The sequence below is a fragment of the Neospora caninum genome, chromosome VIII (assembly GCF_000208865.1).
Source record: "Neospora caninum Liverpool complete genome, chromosome VIII".
NCBI lineage: Eukaryota > Apicomplexa > Conoidasida > Eucoccidiorida > Sarcocystidae > Neospora > Neospora caninum.
The window spans coordinates 1,822,415-1,843,274 of NC_018395.1; the positions used below are offsets into that span (position 1 = coordinate 1,822,415).

General features: G+C 56.6%; 5 protein-coding genes across 5 annotated transcripts; 3 read left to right on the plus strand and 2 right to left on the minus strand.

Annotated features, from left to right (window-relative positions):
* Positions 1 to 904: 904 nt before the first annotated feature.
* Positions 905 to 1,563, plus strand: NCLIV_032190 (conserved hypothetical protein; the record flags this gene model as incomplete). The annotated part of the gene is made up of 4 exons (XM_003883415.1): positions 905 to 968; positions 1,036 to 1,172; positions 1,233 to 1,283; positions 1,339 to 1,563. 4 exons carry the CDS (start codon positions 905 to 907, stop codon positions 1,561 to 1,563), a joined length of 477 nt encoding a protein of 158 aa, XP_003883464.1.
* A 699-nt stretch (positions 1,564 to 2,262) lies between these two features.
* Positions 2,263 to 5,038, minus strand: NCLIV_032200 (conserved hypothetical protein; the record flags this gene model as incomplete). The annotated part of the gene is made up of 6 exons (XM_003883416.1): positions 2,263 to 2,316; positions 2,788 to 2,915; positions 3,287 to 3,752; positions 3,982 to 4,095; positions 4,445 to 4,503; positions 4,900 to 5,038. The coding sequence occupies 6 exons, from the start codon at positions 5,036 to 5,038 to the stop codon at positions 2,263 to 2,265; spliced, it is 960 nt and encodes a 319-aa protein (XP_003883465.1).
* Positions 5,039 to 6,594: 1,556 nt separating this feature from the next.
* Positions 6,595 to 10,640, plus strand: NCLIV_032210 (putative SWIB/MDM2 domain-containing protein; the record flags this gene model as incomplete). Its single annotated transcript, XM_003883417.1, has 3 exons — positions 6,595 to 9,204; positions 9,673 to 10,095; positions 10,458 to 10,640. 3 exons carry the CDS (start codon positions 6,595 to 6,597, stop codon positions 10,638 to 10,640), a joined length of 3,216 nt encoding a protein of 1,071 aa, XP_003883466.1.
* Positions 10,641 to 12,109: 1,469 nt separating this feature from the next.
* On the minus strand, positions 12,110 to 14,102 carry NCLIV_032220 (50S ribosomal protein L30e, related; the record flags this gene model as incomplete). The annotated part of the gene is made up of 3 exons (XM_003883418.1): positions 12,110 to 12,210; positions 12,794 to 12,895; positions 13,979 to 14,102. 3 exons carry the CDS (start codon positions 14,100 to 14,102, stop codon positions 12,110 to 12,112), a joined length of 327 nt encoding a protein of 108 aa, XP_003883467.1.
* Positions 14,103 to 15,478: 1,376 nt separating this feature from the next.
* On the plus strand, positions 15,479 to 19,572 carry NCLIV_032230 (hypothetical protein; the record flags this gene model as incomplete). Its single annotated transcript, XM_003883419.1, has 2 exons — positions 15,479 to 16,540; positions 17,152 to 19,572. 2 exons carry the CDS (start codon positions 15,479 to 15,481, stop codon positions 19,570 to 19,572), a joined length of 3,483 nt encoding a protein of 1,160 aa, XP_003883468.1.
* Between the last annotated feature and the right edge of the window lie 1,288 nt (positions 19,573 to 20,860).

Sequence of the window (20,860 nt, forward strand, 5' to 3'; positions counted from 1 at the left end):
GCACAGCCAGACGCAAGGGCTAGTCACCTGGGGAAGGCGACCGAGAAACTGCAACTGCAGACCAGAGATTCGTCATTACTCACAGCGCCTGTACTCTTGCATTCTCAGGGTCTTTCTAGCCCTAATCTGTCGACGAATTCGCAGATGCCATTCAGCGGAAGTACCAGCCAGGTCCTTTCCGACGGTCGCTTGCCACCCAGCCTTGCTCACACTATTTATTCTACAAGCAACACGGGCCCCTTGCTTGTGGTGTCAACAAACGATTCACGGCATCCAGTATTTCCTCTGGTAAAAATTACTAGAGCGAGCTCCCGAGTAAAGCTTTTATGAGGCTTGTGCTGCAGGCTATACTAACGCGACCAACATCTAGTGTGAATGATACGGGCGACATAGACACAATACGTTCGTTGGTATCATACCATCTCGGAGGTAGGGCTGCCTCAGGACTGTTGCTGCTGTTTCAGAGGATGCATATTGGTAGCAGGTCTTGAGGCACTTGATGCAAACCCAAAAAGAGCAGAAAACCATGAAATTATTCGGACCTTTTTCGAGCGCGCCATCTCTATGTGCCTCAAGCCGATTATTGTGCCTTCTGCCACGGCGGGAGTTCCTCTGCTCGACCGAAAAGTCAAACTTGATATACAGAAAATCCTCGGTATGAAATGAACTGCTCCTTGACTAGCACTTAGGCGTGCCGAAACGTCCCCTCGGGCAGGCGTAGCTAAACTTCAAGCAGATTTTCGCGTGACCGTAACGCACTGCGCTGTGCGAGTGTTTACAGAGTTGCTTTGTTCACAGGGCAACTGGCGCAACCGTAGGGCCTTTGGAATACGTCGAGAGCTATTTCATCTTTATCTTTGGTTCAGCACGAGAAGTTCATAAATGGTTCATACGGCCCGCCCTCATGGAGCTTTTGACATCGTTCGTCGACGAGACTGCGTGCAACACCTGTTTTGGGAATTTGATCCGTAGGTCATCTTATCGTCTTGCTCTAAAAAAATGCCTGAGGTTTTATTTGCAATTGACTCTTGACAGTTGTCAGTGCCGCCTGCACCGCTTTGGATTGTATTGAACAGGCAAAGAAGCGTGAAGTGCACCCAGACAACCTGGTTATGGCTCTTGACGTTATCACCTTCGCCGTTCGGAAACTGCACCCACAGTGTTTCGACAATGTAGGCTGCTACCGCAAACAGTTCTCACAACTCGCGATAGACTATTTCGTTCTGGCACAGACGGAAACGGAACAACTACGATCAGCCGCTCTATCCGCCTTTGATGCGCAAGTAAGACCTTCACATAGAAACTGTGGCGAAGGCTGGTCAGTGCTTGTACCTGCAGATGAAACAGCTTTTGAACAACAGCAGCTGCAAGCCGATTGTGAAGGCACAGGTTACAGGCATACAACTTGCTCTCGACCACCTGACACGCCAGTCGTCAATCCTCGCTCTTCAAAACGATGTGGAGGCCAAAACATCGCGAACGCGTTTCCTCAGAACCATCTCCGGGTTCTGGAAAGTTCGAATGCCGTTAGCACTCCAGCGAATGTCGAGCTATTCGGGTTGATGTTTTTACTGCTGGGATCGTTTTATCACCATAAGTGAAAGATTAAGGGTGCGCTAACAACATATCAGTGGCAAGTCAGCAAGCCAAGCTTTGATTTTTACGAACCAGTAACGTCATCGGGCGACAGTAGAGCTTCCTGGTCACGCTGGTCTGTCAGCCAGCACCATCTCAGCCCCGTACAGGGCACGCCCATGTGACACGAGCGCATCCCGAAGTCCGGTATGTGAGCTTGCTCGAGTGGAGATGCTCCTCCACAAATGTTGGCTTCTTCGTTCTATGCAAAAGGCTTGGAGTCTAGGATTCTCGTTGTGAAGAACCTGCTTTCAAAAAAGAAGAGCTGTACGGACTCAGGGTCTGCTGGCACAGCTGCTCACAACAAACGCTGAACGCTGATGCGCTCTTTGCAAAGTAATGATTAAGCCGAGTAGATTCAAAAGCGTTTGGCCGTTTCTACCGAGAGCTGTTGACCTTGATGAATTCACGACAGAACCTCTGGAGGTTGACGGGTGTCGGAGAGCCGCGACAAAGCTCGTTATTGACGCTGAGTTTTGTCGGTGAACCATCATTCCACATAATAAATAGATTTCAGGCTCACGGGAAAAGTCTGAACGGAATGAGGGACCGCTTTGGGTCCGCATACACAGCCATTTGGCGGTCATTCTCAGCTGCCGTGGCACTCTGAAAGAAACCGTTTTACACCTAAAACTTCAACTCGCCGTACAGACGGTCGAAAGCAATTTCTTGCCTGCCCGCCTGCAGCAACAAGCCAGCAACAAGGCAGCCACACTGCACATCTGTTCTGAATTTCTGGTTGAGCGCTCGATTGCGTAGTCGCAGTCGAAAAGATTCTGAAGGTCCATGAATGCCCCTTCGTACCTAGTCTCCTGTAATCAAGATTCGTACAGCCGCTCGCTTACCCGTATAATGCCATGTCGGAGCGTTACCCTCCAGTTAGTCGTTTTCTTTCCGCTTGAACCACATCGCTCCACCTGCGGATACGTCGTTCACACAGAAAGCATGTCTTTGCAATGGTAGTGTGCAGAAATAGGCTCCGCCTTGCGTTCGAGAGCAGATGGCCACGAATGCGATGCTCTAGCTTGGGCACGGTACGTAATGAAGAAAGACCTGGCACGTGCCTCTGGGAGCCCGTGCGAGAACCACGCTTCGGCTGCAGCAGAAAGCGACGAATTAAAAGCCGAGGTTTAGGCAGGTTGCAGAGCGTACCTTCTCGTACAGTGCATAGATGCCATCCGTGGCCGTGGGCTCCTGATCATCTAGATCTGAGACATCGTCGAGCTGCTCTTCTCTTTCCTCGAGCTCGGTACGTGTATGGCAGTTTGCGTCAGCGCCACCTGCTAAAGCGAATCAGGAAACGCACGAAAACACGGACGACATTCACAGCAAACAGCAATCCCAGGGAACCGAAGAGCAGTTCGCAGCTGCGAGGCACTACGGATCTGATCTCACAGGCTTGCTTCGCGCACCCACACACTCTGTCACATTTCTCGTCTGGTTACTGACGCTCGCATGGTTCTGGGCAATATTACATGTTGTAACGGTAGCCTTAGAGAGACGCAACCACAGTGAATTCGCTGATCTTGACGTGGCGGTACGGCCTGTTTCCCGCACAACCCCAAGCGATGTAGCCTGACCTCGAGCGCCCCATCGCTTGTGGTTTCACGAGGGGCAGCCTCTACGCTCTGCGTGGCCCTGAAGCGCTCACCTGCCACTCCAGCGGTCGTCGCTGCTTCCTTCGCCTGCTGGCCGAGCTCTTGGGAAGCGCTTTTTGCGAGCGCGGCCCCGTCGTTCTGGCTGTCGCTGCCTGAACCCAGGTAGGGTCCCGGCGTTGGTCCGCCGACTGTCTCAGCTTCGTCGACGTCGGCATCGGCGAAATCATCGTCGTCATCAGCTGCAGCTTCTGCAGATCCTGCGCCGTCCTCGAGACTCTCTTTGTTCCCGGCAGCGACGCACGGCACGCTCGCGTTGGCAGATTCGTCGCTTCCGCTTCGACCTTTCTCTCCTTCCAGCGCGCCGCCTCTCGAAGCGGCCGGGCCCTTGGCTTCTCGAGTGGGGACCGGCGACATTCCAGACTGCGCCGCTGATGGAAGCGCCGCTGGTGGAAGCGCCGCTGATGGAAGCGCCGGCGCAGCAGAGGCAGACGGCGGCGTCCTTGTCTTGCTTGTTCCTTGCTGAACAGCAGAAGGCACAGCCACACCACGCCGCACTTTGAGTCCCTTTCCCTCGTAGAACACCAGAGGCAAAGAGACCTGGACATCTTCGGGTGTCAGGGAACGGAAACGCGCATGCAGGAGACCCGAAAAAAACGCTCCTGCACCGCCGCATCTTCTTCGGATCGCGGCAATCGCCCCGGTCGCGCTAAAGTGCCCAGAGGCCCCCATCGAAGAGATTAGTTCTCACCGTGACAGCTGCGCCTTTGCCGGCGTTGCCGCTCGCCTCACTCCCTGCGCCTGAAGAGGCGGGAACAGCCCGCCGCAGTTCAGCAGTTCGTCGCTGCAGCGCGAGCCGCCATTGCTGCACAAAAAAATCGAGACAATCCTTCCTCTGTGTCGCCGTGAGCGTTCTCCGCGCCGACGCGCGCGAGCAGCCCCGCTCCGTCTGCTGCCTCTAAAAAAAGACGAAGCCTCGGAAGCAGTTGGCAAAGGCGGGAGATCCGCAGCGCGCCCCTGCGGCACAGTGGGGGCGAGATCCGCGGCGAGTCTGCGCATCTGGATTCGATCGACGCCTCACAGAAAAGGCACGCGTTCTGAACCGCTACGCGTAAGAAATGTATCGTCAGCGTGTGCAGCGGCTACTCGATAACCGCCCAGATGGGGTGCGCCCTGTCGAGAGGAGCAGCGCAGGCGGGCCGCTCTCGTCTTACTCGCTCAATCGCCTCCATCACTTTGGCACTCTGGAACTGAGTGCAGCGCTCAATTGTCGCTGCATGCAGCAGACACGAGGGAGCGCGGCAGGACGGGAACAACAAAGGGTCCAGCCCGAGGCCGTGCATGCATGGAAAGGGGAAAGGACGACCATGGGGCGAGAATCGAAGACGCCAGGAAGCACATGAGAACGGAGAGTGAAGCAAGCGAGGAGAGACAGGGAAGTCGCTGCGACGGAGGGAAGCAAAGAACAGGGTCTTGGAGAAAGCGCGTGAAAGGGTGTTCCGCGGACGGTTCCTCTTGGGACAGGATCTCAAGACGCGGCGAAGCGAGAGAGGGACAGGCGAGCAATGGCGTGAACGAAAGGCCCGCTGCACAGAGAGACAGACCAGGCAGAGATTTCGAGAGCTTGCCACTGACAGCAGGCTTCTACCCCAGTTGCGCCCTATCGTACCTTCGATAACCTGGTTGTAGAGAGCGTTGATGTTCTTAGACGAGCCGAGGCGCTGCAGCAGAGCCTGAGAGTCCGCCGATGAGGCACTCTCGGCTCCCCGCTGCAGCTGCTGTCGGCCGCGCTTCAGCGACGGCTGCATGCTGGGAAAGGTGCGGCGAGAAGAGCGCAAGACGGAGCGCAGATGAAGAACTGAGAAAGGGAAAAGGAACGAACGACGGAAAGCAGGGAGAAGAAAGGGGAGAGGAAAGGGGAGAAGAAAGGGGAGAAGAAAGGGAACCGAAGAAGAGGAGAAAACGAAGACGGGGGAGGGGTCTTGGAACTCGAGAGTTGCTCGCGTCGCAGCGAGTGGCTGAGAACACCCTTGGAGAACACACAAGAGGCGAAGCGACGGAAAAGCGCTGGAGAGGCGAAGAAGCCGAGTCTCCGCAGAATGAGAGAAGAGGCGGAGTTTTGTGTGGCGTCTCACAGAGGGCGGAAAAAACGCTCTGATCCCTGCTCTCGACGCATGCTGGCGGGCTCCCCCCTGTTTTCACGGGAAATCCTCCCGAGACTCCACCGCTCGCGACGTACAGAGCCTCGCGAGGAATACAGTCGGGTCGGAGAGAGAGGTAGAGAAGGCGGACAGAGGCAGAACACGAGAGAAGGAGGCGAGAGACCGAGCAGAGAGACAGAGCAGAGAGAGGAAAAGCGGCGGGAGACACCCAGCGGCGCATCTGCCGCATGCAGAGAGAGACGCAACCCGCGGGTTCCTTGCCAGTCGAAGAAACCAACGAGAGGAAGTCGCACACGCCGGCGCCAGATGAAGAGAGCGAAAGTTCCAGAGACGAAAGGAGAAAAAAGGGACGCGAAAGAAACAGCCTACACAGGAAAGATGCAGAAAGGAGGGACAGGTCACACGTGGACTGTGTGCCGCGCGCGTGCGTGTTTGCGCCCAGAAGAAAAGCTCCTGTCTCTGTTTTTCTTCCACGTGTAAATGGTCGTTACACTGTATCAGTTTCCGTATTTCTGTGCATTCTGGAGGCAGACTGTTCTCACTTCGCGTTTTAAACCGTCGCTTGTTTTCTTTTCTTGCCGTGTTTCCTCTCGCGAGGGAGGCAGGCTGGGGCACCGGACCGTTGGCACGGTGTAGATACACCTGCATGTACGTTTTCTGCGGGACTCGAATAACGATCTGTCGCGTGCTCTTTTCACTGTTTATCGCCCCCTTTTTTGGGGACGGGGATAGGTGTCTTCTTCTCGAGGGCGGCGCCAAAGGAACGAGCCGTTTCTTGGAAGAGAGAGAGACTGACGGGAAGGGTAGAGAGGCAACGGCGGAGAACCGGAGCTGGATCGAGAGGACAGAGATCTCTGGAGAGGACAGAAGGGGGAAGCGCGAGACAGAGAGAGACCGAAACGCTCTGTGTATTGGAAACCAGGTGAACAGAGCGCGTGTTTCGCGGAGCTGGCAAACGGCGGGTTTTCCCCGTGTACTTCTTCGCCAGGATTCTCTTCCTGAGAAGCATCGCCAGAACAAAATCGAAAACTTAATCCGCCACAGTTTTTCCAGACCCAGCTTGCTCCTTTCGTATCTTCCCTGTTTGCGTTTGCGCTGCAAGAATCTCCGGGAGCGGTGCACGGCCCGCGCCGAGGATTCTCTTTGGCGTGCGGCGTCTTTCGCTCTCTGGAGAAGACGCGGAAACACCTGTGGACGGCAAAATGAAGGAGGAAAAAGGCCGGAGCCAGAAAGCCTCAGGGTGGCAGCCGTGGAGCACGCCCCGGGGAGGCTCGACGCCTTCCACTCTCCCTGTTAAGAAGAGCGAGTCCAAACCCTCCGTCTCTTCTTCTCTTGTCTCCCGCCTCAAATCCGAATCGAAACTCACAAAACCCATCAAATCCCCGCCCTCTTCTTCCTCTTCTTCAAAGACAACGGCGTGGACGTGTCGAGCAGATAAGCAGGCGGCGCTGCAGCGGATTCGCGAGGCACAGAAGCTTTCGGGAAAGGCCAGTGGAGATTCCGCGTGCAAGAAGAGCGCCGCGAGGCCGTCGCAGTCTGGCGCGGGGAAACGCCCCAAGGCGGGGCGGAAGCGGAGAAGGAAAGGGAAAACTTCTCGGCGGCGGCGAACGACGGCGGCCCAGCGCGCCGCAGGCAGAGCCACGCTGCTTCGCGAGGTTCGCGTCTCCCCGTTGCTGCAGGAAATTGTCTTAGCAGTCTGCCCGGAGAAGCGGGAGGTGGGGGGCGAGCTCCGCATGTCTCGCCCGCAAGTCACGCAGTGCATTTGGAAGTACGCCAAGGCGCAGAACCTGCGACGCGGCGGCGACGGGAAAACCGTCTTCTGCGACGAGCGGTTGAAACGCCTGTTTGCAGGCAGAGAACAGGTGGACCTGTTCCGCGAACTGCAGTCTCTCCTTGTGCCTCACCTCCTCTTCTACGAAGAGGGCGACTACGACGCGGAAACAGGCGACAGAGCCACAGACGAAGAAGATGGCGAAGAGAAAGAAGATGGCGAAGAGAAAGAAGACGGCGAAGAGGAAGAAGACGGCGAAGAGGAAGAAGACGGCGAAGAGGAAGAAGACGAAGAAGAGGAAGAAGAAGAGGAAGATGGCAAAGGGGAACAGGAGGGAGGAGGGGGGACTGACAGGTTTAGCCGCAGAGGTGGGGAGAGAGGAGAGCGAGCGATGCTTGGAAACGGTGCAGGAAGTGGAGATTCCTCGAGCTCCTCCAGTGACGAGAGCGGCGACGGTTCGAGCGACGGGTCTTCCGCCGAAAAAAGTGGCAGTACGACTGAGACAGAGAGCGACGAGAAAGAGAGAGTCGGCGAGAGAAGGCGCGACGGCTTCGGAAGAGAAGAAAGGGAAGGCAGAAATCTGACGGGGGCTGCGAGAAGAAGGCGACTGCTGCGTGGCAGCTCCTCGTCCAGTGATGAGGAGTCCCCAAATGAACAGCCTAGCGAAGGCAGACGATCCAACGTGCCTCCTTCCTCTTCCACTTCCCCAGCTGTCTCGAGCCGGAGACAGGGAGAGACACCGTGCGCGGCGGGACGAAGAGAGCGAGAAGTCCCGACCCTCGGAGGCTGGCCTCGAATCTTTCGTCGTCCAGAAGAACAATCGAGCGCGTCTTCCTCTTCTTCCTCTTCTTCTTCCCCCCCGGGTTCTTCTGCGAGTAGTGGGGGGGCGAGCAGAGAGGCGGGTGGCCGCGGCCGCGAGGCGGCTGAGCGTGAAGACGCGGAGGAGAGGAGAAGAAGAATTCGTCTCGCGGTCTCGGCAGCAGTCTCGGGTGCAACGTCGGCAGACGCAGGCGGCGCAGGTGTCTCGCGCAGAAATGTGTCCTCGCAGGGCGGCGTGCAGAGACACTTCGCCATTCCGCCGCTTCCGCCGCGCGCAGGCGCCGCTTCGTCAGAGAGCCGCGACAGGCAGAGAGAGGAAGGGCGCGGAGACAGTCGCTCGATCTTTGGCGCGAACAACCTCGTGCGCGTCGAAAATCCCCGCCGGCAAACTTCCGCTGAGGGCGAGGACGGCGAGGTCGGCTGCGACGGGCGAGACAGGCTTGGAGAGAGAAGTGAGAGAACAGACACCGCCAGCGACCGCAGGGAAGACGGTAGGAGCCTGCGAGCAGTCTCACATGCAGACTCGCATGCAGCGCAGAGGCGAGCGCGAAGGAGCGTTTCCTCTTCTTCCGAGGAGGCGAGCCTCGAGAGAACCTGCACTGCGAGAAAGCGCCGTAGGTCGGTCGCGGAGGAGTCTTCAGAAGACGATTGCAGCGGCGATCGTCTTCGGCAGCTGTTTTCGGAGCGCGTGAAAAAGCAAAGACCGTCCTCCGAGTTGCGAAGGACGGAAATGCACGCGCCGGATGCGTGTCTCTATTCTGGCGGTCTGCCTGCTGCCGCGTATCCTCATTCAAACGGATCGGCCTCGATCTCCGTCGCCATCCGGAGCGAAGACTCTGGGGTGTACTTGCACCTCACGGCGATTGCGCCGAGTTCCGTCTCTCCGTCGTTCGAGGTCAGGCCCTCTCGCCGAGTCGCCGCCGCGTTCGCGGAGGGGAGGCTGAACTTCCAGCTTCAGTACTTTCCTCTCCGATCTGTGAAGACGAAGGAAGGGACAGAAGACTCGAGAGAAGGCGCAACTGCCAAGTGCGCAGCAGCGCCTCGTGCGGACGCAGAGAAGGACGGCCGGCAGAGAGCGGAGGAGCAGCGCGAGTCCGAGGAGGCGACTTCGATGCGCTCTTCTTCCGCCTCGCCTTGGGCTCCGTCAAGGGCGCGGGAAAGTGGAGGGAAAGAGGAACCGGCGGACAGAAACGCTGTCGCGGCCAGCGGGGTTCAGTGCCTGGTGAGTCGCTCGTTTTGTCGCGTTTGTGTGTCTCTGTCAAAAATGTCTCAGAGCGAGGAGGAGAGCAGCACGCCAGGCAGCACGAAGACAGGAGGGACTCAGAAGGCCCAACCCAACGGTCGCTCCAACCACGAGAGAGACGCGCGAGACGAAAAACAGACGCCGAGCGGGAGAAAACCCGTCTCGGAACAACACATCTTTGCAAACTCTCGACCCGTCGACGCAGAGCCACACACAGAACAACTCTAAACTTTCGCAGATAGAAGTGTATCTATCTATGAATGAACATGTGGCTATATGCATGTGGCGATGTCCCTGTAGTTGTGTATCCGTGCATATACCTGTATGCCATCATGTGTAGATGATACTGTGCATGTTTACATACAGAGGCAGGCGTGTCTGTTATTGGATACGTTCACGTGTGGACGCGTCGCTCGTTTCGCATTTCCGGCGTTTTTTGTCTCTCAGCCGGTGGCCGTGGCTCTCGATCGCGCGCCAGAGACGGGCCGTCTCCGCCTGCGAGGTTCGTGCCGCGTAGGAGGATTAGACCCTGCGCTCGCGTACCGTTTTACTCTTCAAGCTCTCAAGCGGCGACCGGCTAGAGAAGTCGAAACGCGTGGAACGCCCGCGTCTTCTCGCTCTTCCTCGCCGTCTCCCTCTCCTGGCGCTTCCAGTTCTTCGTCGCCCTCGCCTTCGGTGACTGCCCACGATTTGGCGGATGCCGTGCTAATGCAGAGACTGTCCCCTGCGGTGTGGGGTGTCTCCGAAGTGTCTCTCTTTCTCCAGTCCCTCCTCGTCCCTGGCCTCGCCGCAGCTGGCGAGGCGTGCGGGCTCGACGGCTTGGGTCTCCTGGAGCTGCGCGAGGAAGATCTTACAGGTCTCGGCGTTCAAGTGAGCGCATTCGCGAAAAACCTTTGGAAAAGGAGGGAAACACAGAGAAAGAGACACACGTTGCTGGCTTCCCGCACGCTGTCTCTTTTATGCTCTCTGTCGACCTTTCTGGGCGGGTCTCGCCAGCAGTCAGAGGAAAAGGAAAAACCACAGACACGAAAGATACACATCGTACACCTATAAAGGATACAAATGTATAAGCATATAGGTATCTCATCCATAACTACACGTTTGTGGCGTGTCGCTAGGAAACGATATCCACATGAGCAGCTCTGAGCAGCACTGCTTTGCATGCGAGCCCATTTCTACGGGTTACGGGTTTGCACCGCCGCTGCAAGTGGTTTGCCGCTCTGTTCTCGCAGGCACCTTTCTTGAGACGGCGGGTGTTGGAGGCGCTGCGCCGGTTGACGGGAGAAGCTGAAGCTGGGAAAGCGACGAGAGGAGACGCAGGAGAAGGACGCCTCGAGACAGCAGAGCACACTGTCAAGAAAGAGACAGAGGCAAGCAGGCGAGAAGAAAGAGAGAGACGCGACTCACGAGGATAAACTCTGGTCTACAGCGCCAGGCGCGCGCAGCGTTGCTCTTCCGTTTCTCTCTCTTCGTCGACACGCCCTTCACGAAACGAAGAAACAAACCCCCTCCGCCCCAACCCACTTCCTCTCATCTCTCCAAGAACGCTTGTCATCCGCTCCTCCCAAGCACATAAATCAATATACATTTATATATAAACAGACCGATATATACACGTGTGTGTATATATAAGTGAAGACGGATGTAGATACGTAATGGTACAAACATATACATATATTATGTTGATAGGGCAGAGAGTGAAGTGTAAATAAGAGTTGTCTTGTTGAGGTTCCCGCGTTTCTCTGCGTGAAGACACGTTTCCCGTCTTTTTCGTCACGACTGCTCGCGTCTCTCTACACTTTGTACGCCCTTTTTCACTCTTCTGCCTGGCATGACGTGCGCGGTCTGCCGGCCGTCTTTCTTGGAAAATTCCCCGTTCTTGGTCCTCGCAGTTTGGGTCTCTGCGAATCCGACACTCTTTCTCTGTTTTCACCATTGCGGAAAAGGAAAGCGGAGGAAACGATAAGCCAACCCCGCAAGTCAACCCTCGAGCGGCTCTGACACTCCTCCAGAAGACACGTGCATACGTTTTTCTCGCCAGGTCTAAACATATGTATGTACGTATAATTTTTCTCAGTCTCTCTTAAGCTTTACCTCACTCAGCCTCCGTCAAACTGGATCTCTCAATCTCCATCCCTCTTGAGAAAAACGAGAAAAGGCGACACGGCCCTTCGACTCACCAAGCACCTCCACACTCTCCTTTCACCATCCTCCACGTACAGTCATCTGGTACTGGCGCGAAAGTAGAAATATCCATCATGCAACCGCGGATAGATTAATACGTATATCTATCAGATATGCATTTTTATCTATGTCCATTCAGGTGGATACATGTATATGTACAGATTTACGTTTTACTGTGCGGGAGAGATTGCGGCATGTGCGAGGTCGGAAGTGAGACTCCGGTGCGGATATATGTGGACGGGACGCGCCAAGTGACAAGTGGCGGAGCTTGTGGTGGGTGAAGGTTTCCAGTGTTTTCTGCGGGTTCTCGCTACCGGCTACGTTTTCTCTGCGTTCTTTTCGTGTTTCTGTCCCCTGTGCGCCTCATCTGAGGAGCGGCGCGGCCTCGGCTGTATGCAAGAGACGCTGAGACGCTCCCCGCACAGAGAAAGAGAAGAGAAAAACTTCAATGCTGCTTCGTGTCCTCACGACAGAGAAACACACGAGAGAGCTTGAGAGGTGAAGAGCCGGTTCGCGAAGTCTCCACTTTCGCCGAGAAACGACACAAAAAACGCTTTCGCACGCTCTAGCCCTCGTTTTGGAATCAAAGACAACTGAGACGCCAGCCCACAGCTCAACACGCAGCCCCTTCCACAAACGTCCACGAATCTTGCGAAGCGCGAGAAGAGTGTGTGCTTCAGTTCTCGACAGGAGGCTCTCTTTACTCGACAGAACGGATGATGTCGGAGTCACCGGGGTCCGTGACAGCGAGGCAACTCACACGGAAGAGCTTGCCGCACGCAGTGCCGAGCTCGTTGTTGTCTGAAAAGAACGCACACATCTACGCGCGAAAGTAACTTCGCAAACCCGAGAAACATACAACGCACCTGGAATCCCCACTCACATTCCGCTCTCTCTCACCGGAGATACACACTTAGACAGTGTACAGGGATATATCTATCTATCTATCTATCTATCTATCTATCTATCTATATATATATATATATATATATATGTGGAAGCATGAAGGCGACGCACACCTCTGAAGAGAACAACCGTTCACGAGACACTCCTCTGGATCCTGGGTCTTTTATTTACAGATATAGATATTTATCTATGCATGCAGATTGATAGTACACACATATGGCTTGTATCTATATAGTTTTCCATACGCCCGCCCCCCCCCCCCCAAACACGGAGACGCAGAGAGAGACGAAAAGGAGGCGAGAGAAAAGGAGGGGGGAAACCGGACGAGGGCAGAGACGCACATCTGCGTCACCGATTTTGAAACGCACGAGAGAATCGACACTTCCAACGCAAATTTCACGCGCGGAATACAAAGCATGAGTAGCTGGGATATGTGCAAAGCGAATCAGAACGGTTTCGCTGGTCAGGATTTACTCACCTCCATGGTAGTGGTGCACACCGCACTTGGAGAGCATGGCGTAGTATTCGATCTCAGACTTGCGGAGAGCGGGGCAATTGTTGCTGATGATGATGAGCTTCGCTGCAGACACAGACAGAAACCAGGAAGAAGATGGAGAGACGCAGGGGGAGACAAGAGTCGAGCAGGCTCACCTATTCAGAGCCCAAACTGTTTTTTCCCCGCATAGAGAGAGAGAGGAGCGGAGCGAAAAAGGCGTGAAGGGGGCGTGCCTCGCGCGGTGCATCTCCCTCATCTTTGTCTTTTTGTCTTTCTCTTTTCCTTTCTGTCTTTCTCTTTTCCTTTCTGTCTTTCTCCTTTCCTTTCTGTCTTTCTCCTTTCCTTTCTGTCTTTCTCCTTTCCTTTCTGTCTTTCTCTTTGTCTTTCGGTCTTTCTCTTTTCCTTTCTGTCTCTCTCTAGGTCACGGGGACCAACAGCGCTCCCGTCAGCATCCACACCAGCAGAAAAACCCAAAGAGCTGGATTTCCACTCCTCGGCGATGACCCAAACAGCGGCGCCACTGTGCTCCCTCTGTTCTTCTTTGCTCTCTCCACTCTCTGGAAAGAGAAAAGCGGTACTCTCGTCTCAGAGGAAAAGATTTCTCTCCCCCTCGTCAGTCATGACCAGAGAGGCGGAGAGAGCGGCACCGCAAGAGGGCGCATGGAAACGGAAGTCACACGCCTTCCTCGTAGTGTATGTGCTGGGTAGCTCGCAATGAAAACTTCGAGAGGATGTTGGAATATCCAGACAGTGAAGAGCATCCCCGAAGGAATGGAAACAACTTAGAGCAAGTCGAGAAAGAGAGAAGGAACGAGAGGGAAGGGGTATCGATCTCTTTCCTCCCGCTGGCGTTGCTGGCAACGGGGGGGGGGGGGGGGGGAAAAACGGGAGATGCGGCGGAGAAGGGGAGTTCGCTGGAATCCACAAAGAGATGAGAATTCCTTTTTCCTTCGAAGAGTCGCTTTTTACAGAAATTTTCCTCTCGCCGCGGTTTTCCGCTCAGCCGCTGGCCCCCCCCCCACACAGGGCGGCGCCTCGCTGGGAGGTCTTCTCCCTTCCTTTCTCTCTCTCTCCTCCTCTCTCTTTTTCCGTAGTTCCTTCTCGCTCTTTTGCCTGGCTTCCGTTCCCTCCAAATCGACGATTTCCTGCGACCTCCTCTCTCCTCACCTTTTCCGGTGCGGAGCGCGTGGATGGCCGTCTTGCACCCGAGGTTGACCTTGCCACTCTTCATGACCAGCTGGAGGCGAGAGTTAATCCCCTCACTCCCGGACTTCTTCGCTTTCTTCGCCATTTTGGAGAAAAAAAGAAACAGGAAAAGCGCGAAACTGACGGGCCTCGAGTCCCCTGTCCAACGCCTCGCGAGAAACCGAAAAGAAAGTGAACAAAAGAGCCAACAGGCGGCAAACTCGGGGAAGGAGATGCGGAACCCGTTGAGAAAACAGGGTGTACATACACCGCGCTCTCTCGATGCCGTGTCTCCCCGCTCTTCCCCTCTTTCGCCCGTCGAAAAAAAGCAAACATGCGGGGCACTCCGGGGTTTTCGCTCTAAAAGCCGAACTAAAAAGGACCGAGCGAGCAGCTACAGGATTTTTTTCTCTCCAAACGGTAGCTGCTCGCCTAATAAAGCGCGGCGTCGCAAGTTTTGAGGATACCGAATATAAACCGAATCGCAGATACGGGCACGAATCTGCATGCATGTTTAGAAGGCACGCTCGCGGGACCTCGAGACACACACTCGAAGGCGGCTGGGTCATCGACCAAACCGCGAGCGCGCGAAAGATTAGGCGAGAGGAGGAGTTTCGGAGGAAGCGAAAATGAAGAACAAAGGTTCACAGCAAATGGAGTTTGGCCTTCAAACACGGTTATGTTCAGAGAAAGGGCGGTCTCCGCTTCCCGCTCTGGACAGCGCGCAAAGTGCTCCACGAGCTCCAGCGTCGAGGTGTGTTGGCGAGTCGCAAGGTTGCTTACGCGTCGTCTCGATACTGAAACCGATTTGCAGCAGAAAGATTTTAGGCAGGCGAGAAAAGCACGAAAGGAGTTGTGTCTTGTTTTGCTTGAGGTGTGCTGTGGCGTTTTCTTCGTGCAGGAAACAGGCCGCATGCTGGAGACACGAGGGAAAACCTCGAACCCGGAGTGAGGCGTCCGCTGTGTTAGACGCCGAACACAGAAAAAAAATTGGGTTTTTCGAGGCAGAAGAGCCGTATACACAGTTCGCTGACCACATGAGAAAAACCACGCTCAAGGAGTCAACGCCCCGTAGATCGCGAGGGGTCTGACACGCTTTCGTGGTCTGTTCCGTTGGCCTTGGCTCGTGTCGACGTCGAGAAGGCGTAGAAAACGCACGGCAAAACGCAGTGAAGTGCGCGCGACGACGCGCTCTCTCGACCTCTGGTCTTCTGCGGGGTCTCCAGGTGTACGTACAGCCGCACGGGAACGGAAAGGGGAGGCCGGCAGCTTCTTCCCCTGGCTCGGCACGTGTTTTTCGCGGTCATTTTGCGTGGCTGCTTCGGACAGAGGGCGCCGCCGGTGCCCTCTGAAAAGGCGAGAGAGCGAGACAAAATGACACAGAGGAGAGAGAAGAGAGAAAGGTGAGGCGAGTCGTCCTCTCGACTCGCGCACGCCCTTTGTGTGTCTCCTGTGTCTCATGAACCAAAGTGAGGATTCGCCATGAGCATCGAAGGAAGTCCACGGCCGAGCGGGACCGGTGGAGACCCGTCTTTTCGTCTCTCCGATCCAAACGCGTTCCTTCCTTTCCCTTCGCCTGTGCTGGGGTCTTCGTCTTCTCTTCCTCCCGGCTTTTCTGCGTCTTCTCTCGAGGCCTCCTCGCTGTACACCAACTGTCCACCTTCAACCTTTGATGCTCTCCAACCCTGGAAATCGCCTTCCTCCCCTTCGCCAGAGTCGTCTCCGTCTCTACCTCCTGCATCCCCCTCCTTGGCGCCTACCTCCTTTTCCTCTCCCTTTCCGTCCACCTTGCCCCCGGCCACCTTTCCCCCGTGTACAGTCCCTTCGATCATTTCTGCTTCTCCGTCTTCTACTTCTTCTCCCTTTGCTCCGTCTACGTTTTCTTCTTCGGCCTCTCGTCCTGCCTCTGATGTCTCTCCTTCGTTGGAGTTTTCCTCTTCGGTCTTCTCGTCCGCCTCCGTACTGTCGTCGGAAGTTCCTCGCCCCGACGCGTCTTCCTGTCCCTCGTCGTCTGGTCCGGAGCGAACGACTTGTCTCCCCGCGCGCGACTCTTCTCTTCCGACCATCCCTCCGCCGCCTCCGCCCTCGTTTTCTTTCTTCCTGCCGTCTTCTCCGCCCTCCTTGCGCTTCTTCGCAGGCCTTCAGCACGGCACCGGCGCGTGCTCAGAACAGAACGCGTCGGGGCGGCTTCTCTCTCGCTCTCCTCCCTCGCCCTCCGACCGTGGCGAAGGCGAAGAGCGACAGGGCGGGGGCGGATCGAGGAGCCTGACGGGGAGAGAGAGACACGCGTGGTTGACTGGCGAAGGCTGTGAGGAAGAAGACGCGGACCCGCTTCTCTCTTCGTTCGAGGAGCTGGAAGAAGGCGTTCCGTTTCCTCTCCCGTTCTGCGCGCCTCCCGAGTTTCTCTGGCACAAGCCTAGCGACTCCTCGGAAGGCTTCTGGGGAGATGGCGGCGACCAGGAAGCAGACCAGTTCCCCTCTCTCTTCCGCGGAGACCCTCAGGTGTACAGACACCTGCTGCATCTGCACTTTGGACAGGGGCAGGTGGGTCGGCCCGCGGTCAGAAAGAGCGCAGGACGTACATGCGAGATAGCGGAAACGCATGGGCGACATGCAGCGAAGAAAGCGGAACCAAGAACGAACGCGGGAGAGCAAGACACGGACAGAGAGGACTGGCGGGCGAGAAGAAAGGAGCAAGTCCGCGTCAAACCCACCAGAGAGATGGAGCGCTGCGATGAGAGCCTCAGCAGACAGAGGGAGAGGGAGAAGAGAAAGTCGAAAACGAGGCTGCAAGAAACGAAAGGAGAGAGAGGAGAGAAACTAGGTGCAAAGGGGGCGGAGCAATGCAGATCGCTGGCTCGGGCAAAGGGGAGGGAATTTGCCAAGATGAAAACGCATGGCGACCAAAGAGGGGAGACTCCTCCTTCTCTGTTCTTCCGCTCTATGTGCTCTCGCCGTCTGTCGGTTCCTTCCTTTCTTCCCACCTCTGCATCGTCTTGAGGGGTTCCCCTTGAGTTTCCCGCTCCCCACCGAGCATCCGTCTCCATCCGTCGCTCTTCTTCTCTGTCTTCGTTCCGGACTGGTTCCCTCTCTTTTCCGACTTGCGTTTCTCCTCGATCTCTTGGACGTTTTCGCGTCTTCTCGTTTCCCTTCAGGCCGCCTCTGCGTCGCCGCAGGCAAAAGGTGCGCTGGCCTCTAATCGCGGCGGCGCCGAGGAGTCCCTAGTGCCCGCCGACCTCCAGGACGAGTACCTGGCTTTCGCCCCTGCTCCGTTTGCTGCCGCGTTTCTCTCGCCGGCGACGTTTCGGGAACGCGCAGGCAAAATCGCACACGCCATCGCGGAGCTCGCCGTCCCGCCGCCCCCCCAGCCTCTCCCCTTGCGCCTGAACAAGTTCATTTCCTTCGCCAAGAAGCTCTCGACTGAGCGAGGCGAACGCCGAGCAGAAGAAACACAAGGCAGAGACGGCAGAGAAGACCGAGACGCGAGGAGGGCCCCGGGACAGAGCGTCGCCAGCGAGGAGACAGGTCCCCGCGCAAATCAAACACACCGCCGATCGCCTTCCGCCGCTTCTAGTCATTCCTCGTCATCCCCCTCCTCTTGCGTAACTTCTTCCTCTTCTTCCTCGTGCGTAACTTCTTCCTCTTTATCTCCTTCCTCTTTTGATTCGTGTTTGTCCGGGTATTTCGCGTTTTTCTTGAGTGCGGGAGTGAGGGTGCCTTCGATAGAGGAGGCGGTGGCGTGGAGCGTGGCGCGGGAGCTCGGCGACTGGCCCGAGACGCTCGACGCCTCGGTGCGGAGGAGTTTGGAGGAGGCGCTACGACACAGTCGCGCGCGGCGCTTCAACCGCTTTTCCTGTCGCGTGGCCTGGCCGCCGCTCCCCCCGCTGTGTCCGTACAGCGAAGGCAATCTGTGGGTTGCTTTCCGCGACGCCGTCGCCTTGGCCTCGTTTCGCAATGTCCAGGACCTCTTTCGCTCACGTTTCAGTCGGCAGGTGGATCTCCACAACTTTGCCTTGAATCAACACACCCTCCAGCAACGCGCACACCAGAAGAAGACTCAGGAGCGCCGGAGGCCGGCGGCCTCGGGAGAACACCCCAGCGCCTGTCCTGCCGACTCCCTGGGAATCGCGGCACTCGGCTCGGAAACTGCTCATCAAACCCATCCGAGTCGCCACGCTGCCTCTGTCTCCAGGTCGCCTGTCTGTGGGTCTTCTTCGTCCCCTGTTTCCTCTGGCGTGCGGGAGTCCGGTCCAGTGGCGCCGCCCGCGGCGTGTGACTCGAGTGAGTTTGTCGCTCCTAGCGAGGTGATCCTTTCGGTGTCTTTCTACCACGCGAGTCGCGGCGCGAAGCTCGCCTCCTTCGACCTGCTCGCGTCCCAGACGCTCCTGCACCTTCGTCGGGCGCTGCTGGGCTGCTGCGAGGGCGAGGCGGAGCCGGGCGTCCCGCTCTTCCCGGCGAGTTGTTTCTTGATTGACGGCGTGTTGTATCCAGACACACAGTGCGCGGCGAGTGAAACCGAGTACGCGGAAATGCTCGCCGACCACCTGCGAGACACGGGAAAACTCGCCGTGAAGGAACGGATCTTTTTTCGAAGCCGCGACGACGGGAAAGAAGGAACAGCAAGAGACGAAGTGGGAGAGAGGAGGAAGGAAGCGGAGCGGAGTCGCCGACGCCAAGCGAGAGTGGAACGGAGAGGACGCATTCTGGAGAGAAGGGTGGAGAGGGTGATGGACAGAGAGAGGGGGGTAGCGAAAGAGAGGGAGGTATGGATCGTCGCAGTGCCGCCTGTGAAGCGCCTGGACGGTTTTCCTCGAAGGCAGGAAGAGAAGCGACGAAACAGACGCAGCGTGCGGGGCAGTGAAGAAGAGGGAGGATTTCGAGAGAGAGAGGACGGCGGATGGTGCGCGGGCTGGCCGGAAGAAGTCGACGGAGGCACAGGGGCCGGGGGGCGACGCCGGTGGACACCTGGAAGAGATCTAGGTGATTCAGAGGCGAGGGAGGGAGATGGAGACAGGACCAGAGAGTTTTGGCCCGGAGGCGAGGCACGCGGCGACCATTTGTCGGTCGAAGACAGCGACGAGGAGATGGTGCTCGAAGAAGAAGACGTTGTGATCATTCCCCAAGACGAAGCGGTTCTGGGCGACCTCGTGCTGCCTCTGCGCTCACCCGCGTGCTTCCTGCACCAAGGCACGTGCGAGCACCGCGTGGTGTTTTGGAACTTCCGGCAATTTGACCCGCGACGCGACTGTACGTACACTGCAGCGTATCCAGTGAGAACCTACAAGCCTGCCGGGAAGACGGTTGTGTGTCACGCGTGCGAGCAAAGCCTTGCTTCCAGAGGCGTCGTCAACAGCTTCCTCTGTGCGCTTCACAACCCCACGTACCTCTGTTCTGCGTGTTACCGGCTGCTCTTTGGAGACGGGCCGAGTTCGACCGCCACGCCGACGAGGCGAGCGGCAGGCAGGAAGCGCGACGGCCGCGAGGACCAGGAAAGCCCAGCGCTTGGCGGATTAGGCAGAGAAGAAGAGGAAGACGATGAGCCTTTTGCCGTCCATTTCGACCTCTTTGACGGGTAGACAGAGAGGCCTGGAGCGGCGACCTCTCTCCGCAGTGCCTCGGCATGCGTGGAAGCGGGGAAGAAAACATTCGGAGCAGGAAGACGCGCCCTGCTTTAGGAGAGACAAGGTTTTCGGCGGAGGAACAAAGCGTTCGAGGGCGAGAGCATACAGACTCAATGGTACTGAGATGAGTCTGCGGTGCTTTTTTCAGCAGTGATGAGTCCGGGCCGTGAGGGCCTCCGTGGCAAAGAGCGAACACGACAAGAGGCTGTGTTTCTGTGCAGGGGTGAGACGACGGGAACTAGGAACGCAAAAGGCAGAAAAGGAACCAGCAACTGAAGAACGCATGGACAGGCGTCTTCGGTGTCTTCCGTGCAAGTGGAGAAGTTCGTTTAACTGAACCACGACAGGCTAGCAATCCAGAGGTCCTCGCACCCGATGGATGGTCTGAAATGTCTCTTATTAAACTCGTATTGCTATATACAGAGCTCTCCTTGTAATCGATACTGAAAGCCGCTTGGGTGGTGGCCTCGAAAACAAGCGTCCAACAGCCTGTCCGCGTCTTCCGCTCTTCACAAGAGTCGGCATTGACTCTGAGCAAATTGGCAGAAACAGTCTAGTCGCTAAGCCGGTGCGTGTGGTCGAGACACAGACAACTTAGTACGCGGGTGGGGGTACAAGAGAGAGGACGAAGCTGAAGCCGTAGATAACCGTTTGGCAACCTGTGCACTCTTCAGTCTTTCCGTGGCGGCGCGTGAGTGGCGTATGGGAGGTATCAACGCACACGTTATAGGCCCTCAATTGAACACCAAGTGCGCGTCTCCAGGCACGAAACGAATCCCGTCCCAGCTTCGAGCATTGCCGCTGTTCCTTGATCAAGCAAAACAACGCCTTCCTCTGTTGGTCGACTTCAGTGTTCTCCTATGCTTCCAGGGTCTTACGCACGAAATGCACCTCACCGAAGTTGCCTGCAAGATGACGTGAACACGCATTTCTTTCCACTGCTCCGACCAAGAGTGTCTGTCGGTAGAGAGAATGCGCTTCTACTCTCGCCCTCTGTTGCACAGCGGAAAACAGGTTCTACACACGTTCGCTTTGAGAAGCGTGTATCAGCTAAGCGCCTGGTGTTCTCGAAGCCATGGTGAATCACTCAGAAAGTTGATAGTTGTCCCGCTGGACTTCCGGGCGTCACCTCTGAGCGTTGTTTGCCGCTGTTGAAGCATAATTCTGCCATTTTCGTCTGCATCTTTGTTCAAACCATGTTGTCGACAGAGGCGGTCGTTCGTGGAGGATTTTTCTTTCAAAC